The sequence below is a fragment of the Sylvia atricapilla genome, chromosome 1 (genome assembly GCF_009819655.1).
Source record: "Sylvia atricapilla isolate bSylAtr1 chromosome 1, bSylAtr1.pri, whole genome shotgun sequence".
In the NCBI taxonomy this organism is placed as follows: Eukaryota; Metazoa; Chordata; class Aves; order Passeriformes; family Sylviidae; genus Sylvia; species Sylvia atricapilla.
The window spans coordinates 29,065,809-29,078,141 of record NC_089140.1 but is presented as its reverse complement, the minus strand read 5'-3'; the positions used below and the strand labels follow the sequence as shown (position 1 = coordinate 29,078,141).

The following is a 12,333-nucleotide window of genomic DNA, read 5'->3' as shown; positions in this document are numbered from 1 at the left end:
AGAAGATGTGAGGAATCTGCTACAAATACTGCTGTGGACTAGTTTCTTCTAAAAATTGCCAGTTTAAATATACATCCATTTGCATCTGTGGCACCATTTTGCTGCTAGTTAAGCCAGTTGTCACCTGGGCCATCACAGTGCCTACAGCCTCTCACCATTCATACTGGGTTAAATGCTTCCTGATTTGTCCAAAAACTCACCCAGCAAAATCAAATAATTTGTTTGGAGGTAGCTCAGGGCCCCAGTTGGTGAAATGAGGTGGTAGGATGTTGAGAGGAGGGTGACTGTGGCAACCCAAATTTGTATTATTCTGAGCAGCTGTGGAGAGTTACTACTAGGTTTGGCCTGCCCATTCCAGGGCCCTTTTCTTTCTCCTTCCCCTGGTCTCAGTGCTGAGCCTGTGTTAGACCAGGGATAGCTACTCTGTCCTTGTAGTCCAGGAACTCAGCAACAGTAAGAGCTGCTGTGTGGTGGCTTTCCTTGCCTTTGCAAGTTCATGATTTTTTCTTTCCCTTTCTTGGAATCCTGCCATTTCTGTCTACCGATTGCCCTTCCCCTTCTTTTCAAAGGCACTGATTTTTGTCTCCTGCTGCATTTATCCTCTTTTAAAGTGAAGTGATATGCTGAGAAGATCAAACATTTCACTGCTCCCAGAAGTCCTGTTCCCTTCCATGTTCTTTCTTGTAACGGAAGCAGTCAAGGTTTTTTAATGTAATACATTAGTGTTTCAGCATAATTGCTGCTACATTTCAATCACTTCTGACATACTAGTTAACAAGTGTGGGTTTCTTCCAGTTCTGGGAAAACAGGAACACCATAACACCTGCAGAGCACTGGAGTTTTTCAGCCTTTGAGCGTACCTAATGCCACAACATGGGTGGTGAGTGGGTGGCAGTTGGTTTTAGGAAACTCGTAGACACTAAGCAAAGGTTCCACTGAAGTTAATAGTAGTATTACTTGACTGAGGTTGAAGAACTTGGAGACTTGGTATTATATGTTGTATAAAGACTTCCATCTGGTAAATTGTAAATATATGAAAGGTTCTGAAATTGAAACTGACAGAATTACTGATAAAAAAAATTCTGGATCTCTATTTCAGTGTTTTGTTCAGAAGTATTGAGTTAATTAGTTACATATACGTATGGAATAACTACAGACTCTTTGAACTGCCCTGGGACTCACCATGGACGTGGTATTTGACGCTTCTGGGAGTGGACTTTGCATACTACTGCTTTCATCGCATGAGCCATGGTAAGGCTTAACAAGTTTTCCGTGTTTGAACATATGAAATACATTAGTTATCTATTAATTAAGTGAGGTATTAATTTTTGTTTGCATACTTAATTTACTCTAAGCATATATAGCTGCTCTTCTTACTAAAGGTTAGTAAAGATAAAACTTTAAGCATGGAAAACAGTTAATACATCATACTGTATACAGGAAAACATGATTTTGTGAAATAAAGAGTATCAGTTTGAATGCAGTTTGACAGAGAAAGTGAATTATCCTGAGAAAAAATAAAGGAATAAATGCTAAGTACATAAAAATTTGGGTTCAATATGCCTGTATATATATGAAAAATACAGCAAAGTACAGATAATTATTTCAAAAGAATCTGGTGGATATACAAACAAGAGAGCAGTAAAAAGCAAGGTGGCCAAAATAATAGAGCCTGTGTAAATGATGTGAGCCATTTCTGTACATATATATCTGTCTCATTACATATTTCAGTTATCTAGTGAAAACAAATATCAGCTCTAGCGTTTATAACCTATCTGAAAATGCAATAACACTTTCTATCAATTCTAGTTCTGGGTCTGTAGTAATGAAATAAAAATCTTTTTGTTCCTTAAGAAGCTTTGGACTGGGCTTCTCAAAGCTGAGTGCCCACAGCTGGCAGGGCTGTGGGATGTAGTAATGCTGCTTTGTGTAGTGTGCTTTCAGAACGGGAAAATGCTCTGCTGCCAGTAGATCAGTGGAATATATGGAAGTAGGAAAGAAAGCTCAGGAGCCTGAGCTGCTGTGAGGAGTGGGAGAGAGGAAGGGTCCCTCCCAGGTGGGGATGGCAGGCCGGTGTGAGAACAATGCAGGGTGGGTGTCAAGGGATAACAATGGTTGGGGGAGGGGGCGGGAGGCGAGGAAGCAGGGGGAGCTGGAACAATGTGTCGAGGGGGACATCACGGCCGGGAGCTGGGAGCCCTGCGTGGGTGTATGGAGACTGGGAATACGCTTCACAAACAATGACATTAACAGTGCTGGCAGGGCTACAGCCTCAGGCTGAGAGCTGCACCAGAGCAAGAGGCTATTCCTGTGTTTTAAAATAAAAATACTTGCCTTCAAGTGTTAGAAAATCACTAGCTTGGCTATGCTTTCTCTGGAGTCAGTGGTAAAATTCCCATTGGCAGAGAAGAGAATGGGGCCATCTCTACACTCTCTAAAGCAATGGATGTATTTCTGTTCCTGCAGCAACTTTGCATTTGCTCTTCTCTGTTTTTGTTTTTGATGGAATACTTTGGAATTAATCTCAATACGTGTTTTAGAACTAAAATACAAACCAATTCTATATGTAATGGACTTGAAGAAACTGTAAGAAAATGCTGCTCTTCTTTTAAGAAGGTCAGTGCTGAGCTATTCAATAAATGTTAGTCTATTCTTCTTCAGGTTACAGCAGGGAACTGATGAAACATTGTAGAAAATCGCTCTAACTGGAGATTTTAGTTTAACAGACTTCTCTGGTCAAACAATGATGAAATCTGTAGCACGGCAACACAGCTGCAAAAGTCAGCTGCATTGGAAGTTGCTGAGGAAATTCAAGGAGAAGGTTTTAAAAAGTCATGAAAAATATCTTTGCAAATAGAGAAGAAAGGGCACTGGAAATGTTGCTGGTACAAGCAGACAAGACACACCTTTGTACTAGAAAGTGACAGGGCCTGGTGATTCAGGCTTGGATCCTACAGCAAAGTTAAAAATTAAGAGCATATGTATATCTCAGGAAGTTCAAGCTGTGTGGGCTAGCCCTAATTGTTTCAAACTGAAAAACTAAAATTCAGATATATTTTTCAGTTATTTCTTAGAACTTGATATAATTTTGATACTAGGAATTACCACCATCATCATCATGTAGGTTTTCCTGGCTGCAAACAATAATTTGGTTACTCAATCCCCTGGCGTTTTTACTACCTTGTTTTGTGTTGTCCATGAATAAGTAGATTTTTCATTCTCGTATTTTACAAATTGTCTTGAATCACCACAGATTTTCAAGTTTCTTCTGTTGGAGAAACTCTACTTTGCAATGTAAAATTTTTACACAGCACTTGAGATATTTTTTCCTTTTCGCTATATGCATGTAATAGCTATTATCCTAAACTGAAGTTATACAGCAACAAAAGGAAGTATTTTTAGGTGTGATCTCATTTTGCAAAGGATAAAGTTATTCTAAGTATGTACTTGTATTTTCCATTGTTTGCAGTAGCCACTGAAAGGTTAGAAAATAAAATGCTTCACCACTTATTCCAGCATTCTTCTGGATCTGATCCAAAAGCCACAGCAGTCAAAGGGTCTACTTAGACACTGCTCTTTCTCGTGACATTTTAATGAATTTATAAATCAATGTAACTTTTCCCTTTGTTTCAGTAAAAACACCCGTTATGTCTTTACTACTAAAGTATGCTGTAAAATCACAGGTTTTATTTTGAATATTTTTTTTTAGGGAAGGATATGTATGGGTTTGAAGGATTTTTACCAGGTATTTTAATCTAGGATGTATGGATTACTCCTCAAGTTTCCTCTCCAGGTGCAGAGACCTTGTAGAGTTAGTCCTGCTAGTAAGGGGGATTTGGTGGTCCCAGAGCAGCGTTGAGCCCCAGCACACCCTCCCCGCACCCTAGCCTCATGGATACTTCTGTTGCAGACAAGTAACAATGGCAGTAAGGAATTCGGAGGCTCTGTAAACTGATTTCTTCAGCAGCCACACCTTTTAATCACAGGGGGAAATTAGAGAATTCTAGATCCATGCCAAAACATGGGTGCAGGTGCAGAGCCCAGGTCCTGGCTGCAGGTGTTCACCTGTGCCCGGCTCTGGTGTGGGGTACTGTGCTGGGCCCAGGGCAGCCCTGGCCTGAGCAGGTCCCTTGGCAACAGCTGTGTGCTCCGGTGGGGAATACTGGGGAGCTGGAAGGCTCTGGTAATCTGTAAGGGAGTAGTTTTTAATCTACATTTCCCCGGGGATCACATCCTGCAGAATGGAATGTGTTTCTGTCAGCTGGGGAGATCTCTTCTCCTCTGTCAGGCCCTGGAAGAAGCTGTCTTTTCTAAACAGCAGCTTCCAACACCTCTTCTTTTGTTCTCCTTTACTGCTGGGGAATTTCCATTGCTTCAGAGTCCCTCCCCTCTGACAACCTGGGAGAAGCGAGTTTCCTTCAGCAGGGCCAAGCTCCGCAGCAGCTGCATTGTTCTGCCTGGGACCCGGTGGCCGGTGTCAGCCGCTCGCCCCATTGTCCGCTGGTGGCTTCCAGCCGCCCTGCGGGATACGTGACATGGTCCCTGTCAGCCAAAGGCTGAGCCAATATGTGCTGATGGTGTGAGTTACATCTGAGGTCACAAAATTGACCTCAGCTGATGAGTATATCCTCAGCAGATTCCCCAGCTGCTGCATAAGATTTTGAGTTAACGGTGTGTCTCTTAGTAATTCTGAATTTATTTATAGTGGATGAGAGCAATGAGCCTTTTACACCAGGTATGTTGTAGAGCAATAGACTCCAAGCTTCTCAGATTCTTCCACCCCACAGGACTGACCTTTTGGCCAAGGCCAGCTTCTGAAGGGTCAAAGAACAAAGAAAGAAACTCTGAAAACTAATACCAGCATTGTCCTTCAAAAGACCATACCCCAGACTGTGGCAAAATGTCTCAGCTGAGGAGGTTGAGAAATTTTTCTTTCTAAGACTTCAAATAATTGGAAGTTTTGTGAACTTTTCACCTCCTGTTTTATAAAACTTCTTTTAAAAGGGTTTCTCTTAGCCATGACTTATGTTGCTTCTACCTCTTCTCCCAGTGAGGGTCTTTTGTTACAGTTCCTTCAGCAGCAGAACTGAATTCAGAAGTTTTTGGCTGCTCTTTCCTGCACCGTGCTCCAGTTCACAACCCACTCAGTCCTGAAAATAATATCATGCATGGAAACTGTGTGCATAAGGTCACTGAAATAAATAAACTATGTTAAAAAACAAGGTTGTGTTGCATTTCTTTTTTAATTCAACTCAGTAGTCATAGGGGTCAACTTAGCCATGGAGCAGGATGTAAGCCAGACGTTCTAGCTGAGAATCTATGGGATTAAGTGGAGACTTGAGAGAGAGCAGACAATTTTCTGAGTCAGTCGTGCACAGGCAGGTAACTCATTGTTTTATAAGGAGCCAGAGTGGATAAATCGGCACAGGTAGCGTCTCAAGATTGATGCCATTAAAGTAACTGGAATGCGCAACAGTAAAGCCCAATCGTGTTCTTTCTGATAATTACATATGTATTGTGTAGTAATACTAATCGTAATGGTGTTACTGGACATCAGTGCAATGCTTTATTTGTTGTTGCATAAGAAGATGTGTTTAACCTTGTTAGAGGAAAACACAGCTCAAAGGCTCAAAGTCTCTTCACCATCTATTTTTGCTGGTAGTTTTTGGAGGGTGTATTGAAATCCTATGGTTGTACTATTTATCTGACCCATATTTATCTGACCCATTCCTGCTTTTGAAGTGCCCCTTTCGTCTGCGTTTTATAATGTACTTGTCTGAACTCAGTATATTAGCATGTACTTATTATGTAGACTTACATTAACAATTGATACTGTATTGAAGTAATTTTTTATTGAAAGGGTTTTGGATTTATGGGATTCATTATAATAACATGATGCCTGACTTTTCTTACAAGGTTTGCTTTTGAGGAAAATTTGTATTCCCCTAGAAATACAGCAAATTGCAATGCTCTTTTACATGCTAAGGGGGGAGAGGGTTGGGTGAAGGTAGTATTTTTAGGCTTAATCTTGCATCTGGGAAAATTTCATTGTTTACCTGACTAGAAATTCAGTTCCATATTGATTATCCAAAATGAAACAAATTTAATTTCACCCCAGTGAAAGATAGAAAATGTTGAGAACTGTCAAGTGACTGGATGAGGCTCTGCTCTTTTTCTTGTCACAGCTTGTGTTGATTGCAAAGGGAATTGATACGCAATCATTAAGAGAAAAATGCTCTCTTCTTGTGAATTGTACAGAAAACTTTTTTTTGCTGTTCTGTTAGTTGTTTTCTCTTATTTTTTAAGCAGGCTTGTGAGAGCAGGATATTAAAATGCTGTCTTTAGTAGCCTCATAAAAATAGCAAAAGCAATAGCTAGTTGTCATATTTTCTATTCCATCTTCTGATTGATTCTAGTCTAATACCTGCAGACATTACAACATGAATTGAAAATAAGAACATAGTTCAGGTGATTGACTCATTTGTTGCCATTTGAGTTGACTGTAAATAAATGACATCATTTGTTATTTCTATATGCTTGTTTTTGTAACTTCTCCTTTACTGTTCTCTTATGTTTTCACAAGAAGAGGTGTCCCTTTACTATGTGTCTTTTAATTTTTTTGAGTGGACACTCAATTCATAGAAGACCAAAGTCAGTCTTAGCAAATCAAGATGTTGCCATTCCTTTTCATATTAAAATGTACACTTTTTTGAGAAAGTTCACCTGAAAACTACATCAGCTGCAATGAGGCTTCCTGATATGGAATGTCTAGGGTCCCATAAAATTATAGGAGCCTGCTTGTATTGTTTTCAGGTTGTTATTGTTCATAACAAGTTCCTGTTGTTTCAAAGACTGATGTCTTGTATACTGGCAAGAATAATGTCCTGATACGAGGTGAGGTTGACTCATTTAGTCTGTTAATTTTAATGTGGCATATGCGGATAGCTAATGCCTCTTCCTATTTTACTTTACACGTGGTGAGATAATTGACTTTCTGAAAATTCTCTGTAAGCTGAAGAGCTCAGAAGATGGAAATAAAAGTGAATCCACTAGAGAGTTTTTGCTTAATTTTAATTTCTGAATGTCCTAAAAGACGTTTACAGGTGAATTGATTTTCTAAGTATTTTAAATGTCAGAGATAATTAAGAATAATGGTAGTAACAAATCTGCCAATAGTTTGAATGTCAGACAAAGTGATTTGCGGTGGATTTTTGGCTTTTTCTAGCTGCTGTAGGGTGTGAGCTGGAGTGGGAATACAATGTCGTGAAGGGTAGAACGTGGCTTATTATAGGTGAACAGTTCAGCCCTATGGTCTGAGTACAGCACAAAGCTTGCTGTGATTCTTGTAGGTTTTCTGTAAATATCTGGTAATTGGTTTTTTTCCACAGGATGCTGGCAGAGACAAGCCTGTCTGTTACAAATTAGACCTTGATATGAGTACAAAAGCAATCTTTTTTATTATTATTATATTTCTGATTCCAGAGACAATGTATCTTTTAAATATCATTAAAGAAACGGTAAGGAAAGCATGAGATGACAATATTGTGACACCATTTTTATGCCAAAATTCAGGTGGTAATTCCATCTCCTCTCAGCATTATTCATCTTCTCTCAAGCTCCCCAGTACAAAATGAAAAAGAAACTGTTCCTCCATTTTTTTGTTTGTCATTTTATAGTTGGCAGAGTGGCCAGTACAAGATTAATCATCTTTTTAAGTATCACATATTTTCCTAGTTTGAGAATTTACACAATACATTGGCATTCTAGAGGCTCTCTATATAGATATGCATTTGTTAGATGTATGGGTGCCCGGAGTTTCATCTTTTTTCCTACCTGCAGTGCCTGGGTTTTTCCTGGGTGCACAGATTAGGAGAAAATCTTCTAGATCTGTTTGTAAAAAAGCAAGTTTGCAGCATGCTTTTTCAGTAAAACATTAGAAAATGTGGTGAAATGGGAGAAAAAAGTTTGCTATAAATTAGTACGGGTTGGCTATTGAAAAAATCATCTGTCTTCACACATTCATATCCTTGGCTATTGCTGCCCTCTAGGCTGTGTTCAAATTTTAAACACAGAGAAAATAATCCATTCATCTGAGTGGAGATTTGAGTATGAAAGTGTCTAATTCACTGTGCAAGGAAACAGTTCATTTGAAATACTTTTTCAAGTGTGCTGCTGAAAACCAATGAAATGGTGCGTAACACTTGTATTTTTTAAGGTGTTACAGAACATAAAGTATGATGCAAATTATCCAAGTTTTAAAGTGAATATTTTTGTAGTTAGTGAGTGAAGAAGAGGAGAAGCTAATTCTTCTGCAACTGAAGATCTTATTGAAGTTTTACCTGAAAAAAGGTTTGAAATAATTCTCTTGTACACTGTTTGACTTCCTAAATGTTTTAGAGCCACCTTCAGTGAGGTGACTACATAAGTTGAAGAGAGAGAACTGTATGTTTGGTGGTTAAACTACACATTCAAGGAAAGAAGTCCATCTATGTCTATCTTCTCCTTTTTTTTGGTCTTAAACTTTGAATATGTATCTTATTCTATAAACCCGTATTTCATGTGTAAGTGAAAATCCATTTGAGAATATGTATTTCTGTTTCCCTTAATTTGAAGTCATGCTATTTACTTCAGTAAAGGTTAATATCTATTTCCCGAAGAAGTTGCAAAAAGTCACTTAATCTAGGCTCATTTTAAACCAAAACCAACTGCAGTGATTTTGGAAATGCCACCTCAGTTTATGATACAGCAGCTCTACACATTGTCTTGCTAGAGGACTGTGTCACCTTCCTGTTTTACCAATCTGTTGAAATCAGCAATAAAAGGTACCAAATACAACTGTTTTTAATCTGTGATGTGAAACTGTGATTGTAACGAATTAGAGTTTGAGTGAAAGCACACTCCATATAATTCATCCAACAGCCAGCAGTGGCAACTATTTTTTGTCACAGTTTTAAAGTAGAAGCAGAGGCCTAGAGGAATGAAATGCATTGTTATAACAGATAGCCCATTGAGATGCTTGTGCTTTCTCTGTTACAAAAAGAAGTGTTTTTCTTCCCCTGTGCTAGTAAAAATTGCCTGGTCATTAATGCTCTGTCTATCAGTCTGTAGAGAAAGACTGGAGAAAGAAATTGACAGAACGCTATCTTTGCACTTCACTCTGAAATAGCACTTTAGCTAATACACACTGTGAAGATGCAACTTTAAACAACTCTTTTGAAATCTCTTTTCAAACTGTGCAGAATTTAGCTTTGGAGCCTCTTGACAGTCTACCTGCAGGGAAAGGTAAGGTGGTTCCTGTGGCATGTGTATGATTGTCTGGCTGGGGCGTGTGAAGTGGGGATACAGACCCATCTATCCTCAGGGCTTGGAATCATCTATCTGAAGGGCTTGGAATCACATTTCTGTTCCCCAGCAGGACATGGCTAAAAAATCCCATTTCTAAAATATTAGGACCTAGGACAATAAGAAATTTAGGATACCTTTTTAACACAGAATAAAAGTGCATTCCATCCCAAGCCCCAAAAGGCAATCTGTTCCTTTCAGGATATTACTCAGGTTTCCAGAAGCTCAATGTCTGTAATAGTTTTCCTTGCTGGCTAAAAATCTAGTGAGGCCATTACCATTTAAAATACTTTATTTTACTTTTCGAGATGGGCAATTAGCATTTAAAGTGTGTCTGGAGCAGACCAAACATTATTATATCTGGGAAATGCTCTTTTGTGTGTATGTTTCTTTCAGTGGATCTTTATTGCCTTAATAAAGTATTTAAACTGCCAAAACTGCTTTTTGAGTGTAGGAAGGGCAATCTTTTCTGCATCACACTCTATCTTGATAGCATGCTGGTGGAAGATGTAACTTAATAAAAATCATGAACCACCTTTTTTCCCTTTTTTCCCATATTTTCTTTTTTTAGTAGCTAAAATTAACAGTGAATCCTTTCCTGGTATAACTGTTTTTTGTAACCTACGCTATTTCTCAATTAATTTTTCTCAATGATCAGTAAATGTCAAACCTGAATAAATTCATCAACACTATTTTAAAAGTAAAATTATTTTATTATTTTAAATTAAGGGATGCTAAACAGAGTGTCAACATCCTGTTGCAAGCAAATAACTACAATGTTCATATGTATAAAGCTGTATGAAAGACAGATATCCTAAAAAGGAGTCACTATTTTATGGTCTTTTAGTAGGATTTTGTAAAGTACTTGCATTTAAGCACTAGATGATTGCCTCTGGGCTGCCTATTTTAAGGGCTACATGGGATCAGGACATTTCTTTCTGCTGCTGGAAAACAAAAATTCTGACAAATCATATTGGTATGTGTGCACGAGGAAATGCAAGATTTTTGGGGTCCAGGAGGAAAATTCTTGATTCTATCTAGTTAATAAAATTCCAGAAACCCTTAAAAACTTTGCTTCTGTAAAAAGCTGTGACTGTTCTCAGCCTTTCTGATGAGGACGTTGCACACACTGACAGTTAAATGGTATGGGTGTTGCTTCAGACAGTGCAGTGCAATCTGGACATGTGACCTTGTAAAACACAGGAGAGAATTTCCCATGCTACTTTTAACTTCTATAAAATTATAATAATTTCCTTTCAATTTAATGAGAAAATATCATAAACATAACTGTCATTCTAAGCATACCTTGCCATTTTATTTTTGTGAGTTCAGCAGGGGCAAAGCTATTGCTAAGTATGGAAAGGGAAGTGCAGACACTCATGGCATGTGACATGTTTGCACAAGGAATAATTTCAGGTATCAATGATGTTCATGGCTTCCATCACCTGGAAACTGGCCTGTTAAATTAAGATAAAAAGGTAGGATTTTATTGATTTTACAGCACAGTGGCATAAGAAAAATGTGTGCTTTATATATGCACCATATATTTTACATGCTTTTATGATTTATTTCATTTTATTTTAAATTTTAGTCTCTATTAACACATACAGATGCTGAGATCTTAAAATTTTGTAGTTATAAAAATAAAATCTTGTAATTTTTAAGATGTAGTAACCTGTATTGTGTTAGGGAGCTAAAAATAAAAGGATTTTTTCACTCCAGACTGTCTTTTAATTTAATGTACTTCTGACTAGAGATTAGGATATTAAAAAAAAAAAATCCCCAAACAGTACAAAAAAAAGAACTCTTCCTGACTTGTTTGTTGGCTAGAATTAGTGTGAAGCTGGAACAAGTGACCCTGTCAAAGCCAACACTCAATTATTTTCTACTACTTCCAGCCTTGTTCTTCTGATGTCTCTTACCCACTCATGCTAACATGACTTACTTTTATTATAAATGTTGTTTTGCTACTTAAACATGTGGTTTTTTGGTTGATTTAAAGTTGAAAAATATATCTAAAAATATTATGTAGAAATGCAGAATTAAGTATGTAAGCTTGTTATATCTTTAGGAGATTCCCTTGGACCACATGGTTAAAATGAATCTTGAGTCATGAACATTTTGTGGCATTCCTGTGAGACAAATGGCAATATGAAAAGTTCTCACAGTACACATATAAAATAAATTCATACTAAATGATAGAATTTAAAGAATTTTAAGAAGCCATAATATTAATTGTTGCTCTTTTGTTTTTAAATATGGGTATGACTATTACATTTTCCCCTCAACTTCACCAAGCAGAGCTAAGCATACCTTGTTGAAAAGTTGAAAAGCATGAAGCTGGTTCAGAGAAATTATTGGGAAGAAGTGCATGGAACCTCAGCTAAACAAAAAACTTCAAAATAACTGATTACATGGTTTGAATTTTTCATTTCTTCATTTTTCATTTCTTCTTTTTCATTTCATCTGAAAATATTTGGAAAGCAATTTCAGACTGGATATCAGGACAGATATGGAAACCTTAAATACAGCAGTGTCTTTAAATTAACAGTAAGAATAAACAAACTTTGATCAGAAATTATTCTCATTTTCCTTCTTCAATATCTATCTTTGGTCATAATAATTGAGTCCTTTAGTGTGCTTTTTTCGTAGATAAACTGCAAATGTTTTGTAATCGAAATGAGTTTCATTGTTCCCTTCTTTAAAACGGGGAGTGTAGCACAAGAAAATAAGACTTTCCTAGCACAGTGTCAGAGCAAGGGACAAACTCAGGGCTGAGTTCTTCAGGCTGGTACATTCAGTCCAAAGGCAGTGCTTCCATTACAATAATTCTACAGGTGAGGATTTTTTTTTAGTAAATCATGCATTTGCTGCTTTTTGTCTATTGGAGTTTATTCAGCATAAATTTTGCTATATAGTTTATTCACAAGTCAGTCTGTATTCTTACTTGTGATTTGAGTATATACTGGACGTATGTTATATATATGTGTG

At 37.6% G+C, this 12,333-nt stretch overlaps 1 protein-coding gene across 1 annotated transcript in view; it reads left to right on the top strand.

Annotated features, from left to right (window-relative positions):
• AGMO (alkylglycerol monooxygenase) overlaps positions 1–12,333 on the top strand; it is a 187,002-nt gene that overhangs the window by 18,876 nt on the left and 155,793 nt on the right. The window contains 1 exon segment of the mRNA XM_066318219.1: positions 1,100–1,251. Coding sequence (XP_066174316.1) covers positions 1,100–1,251 — 152 coding nt within the window.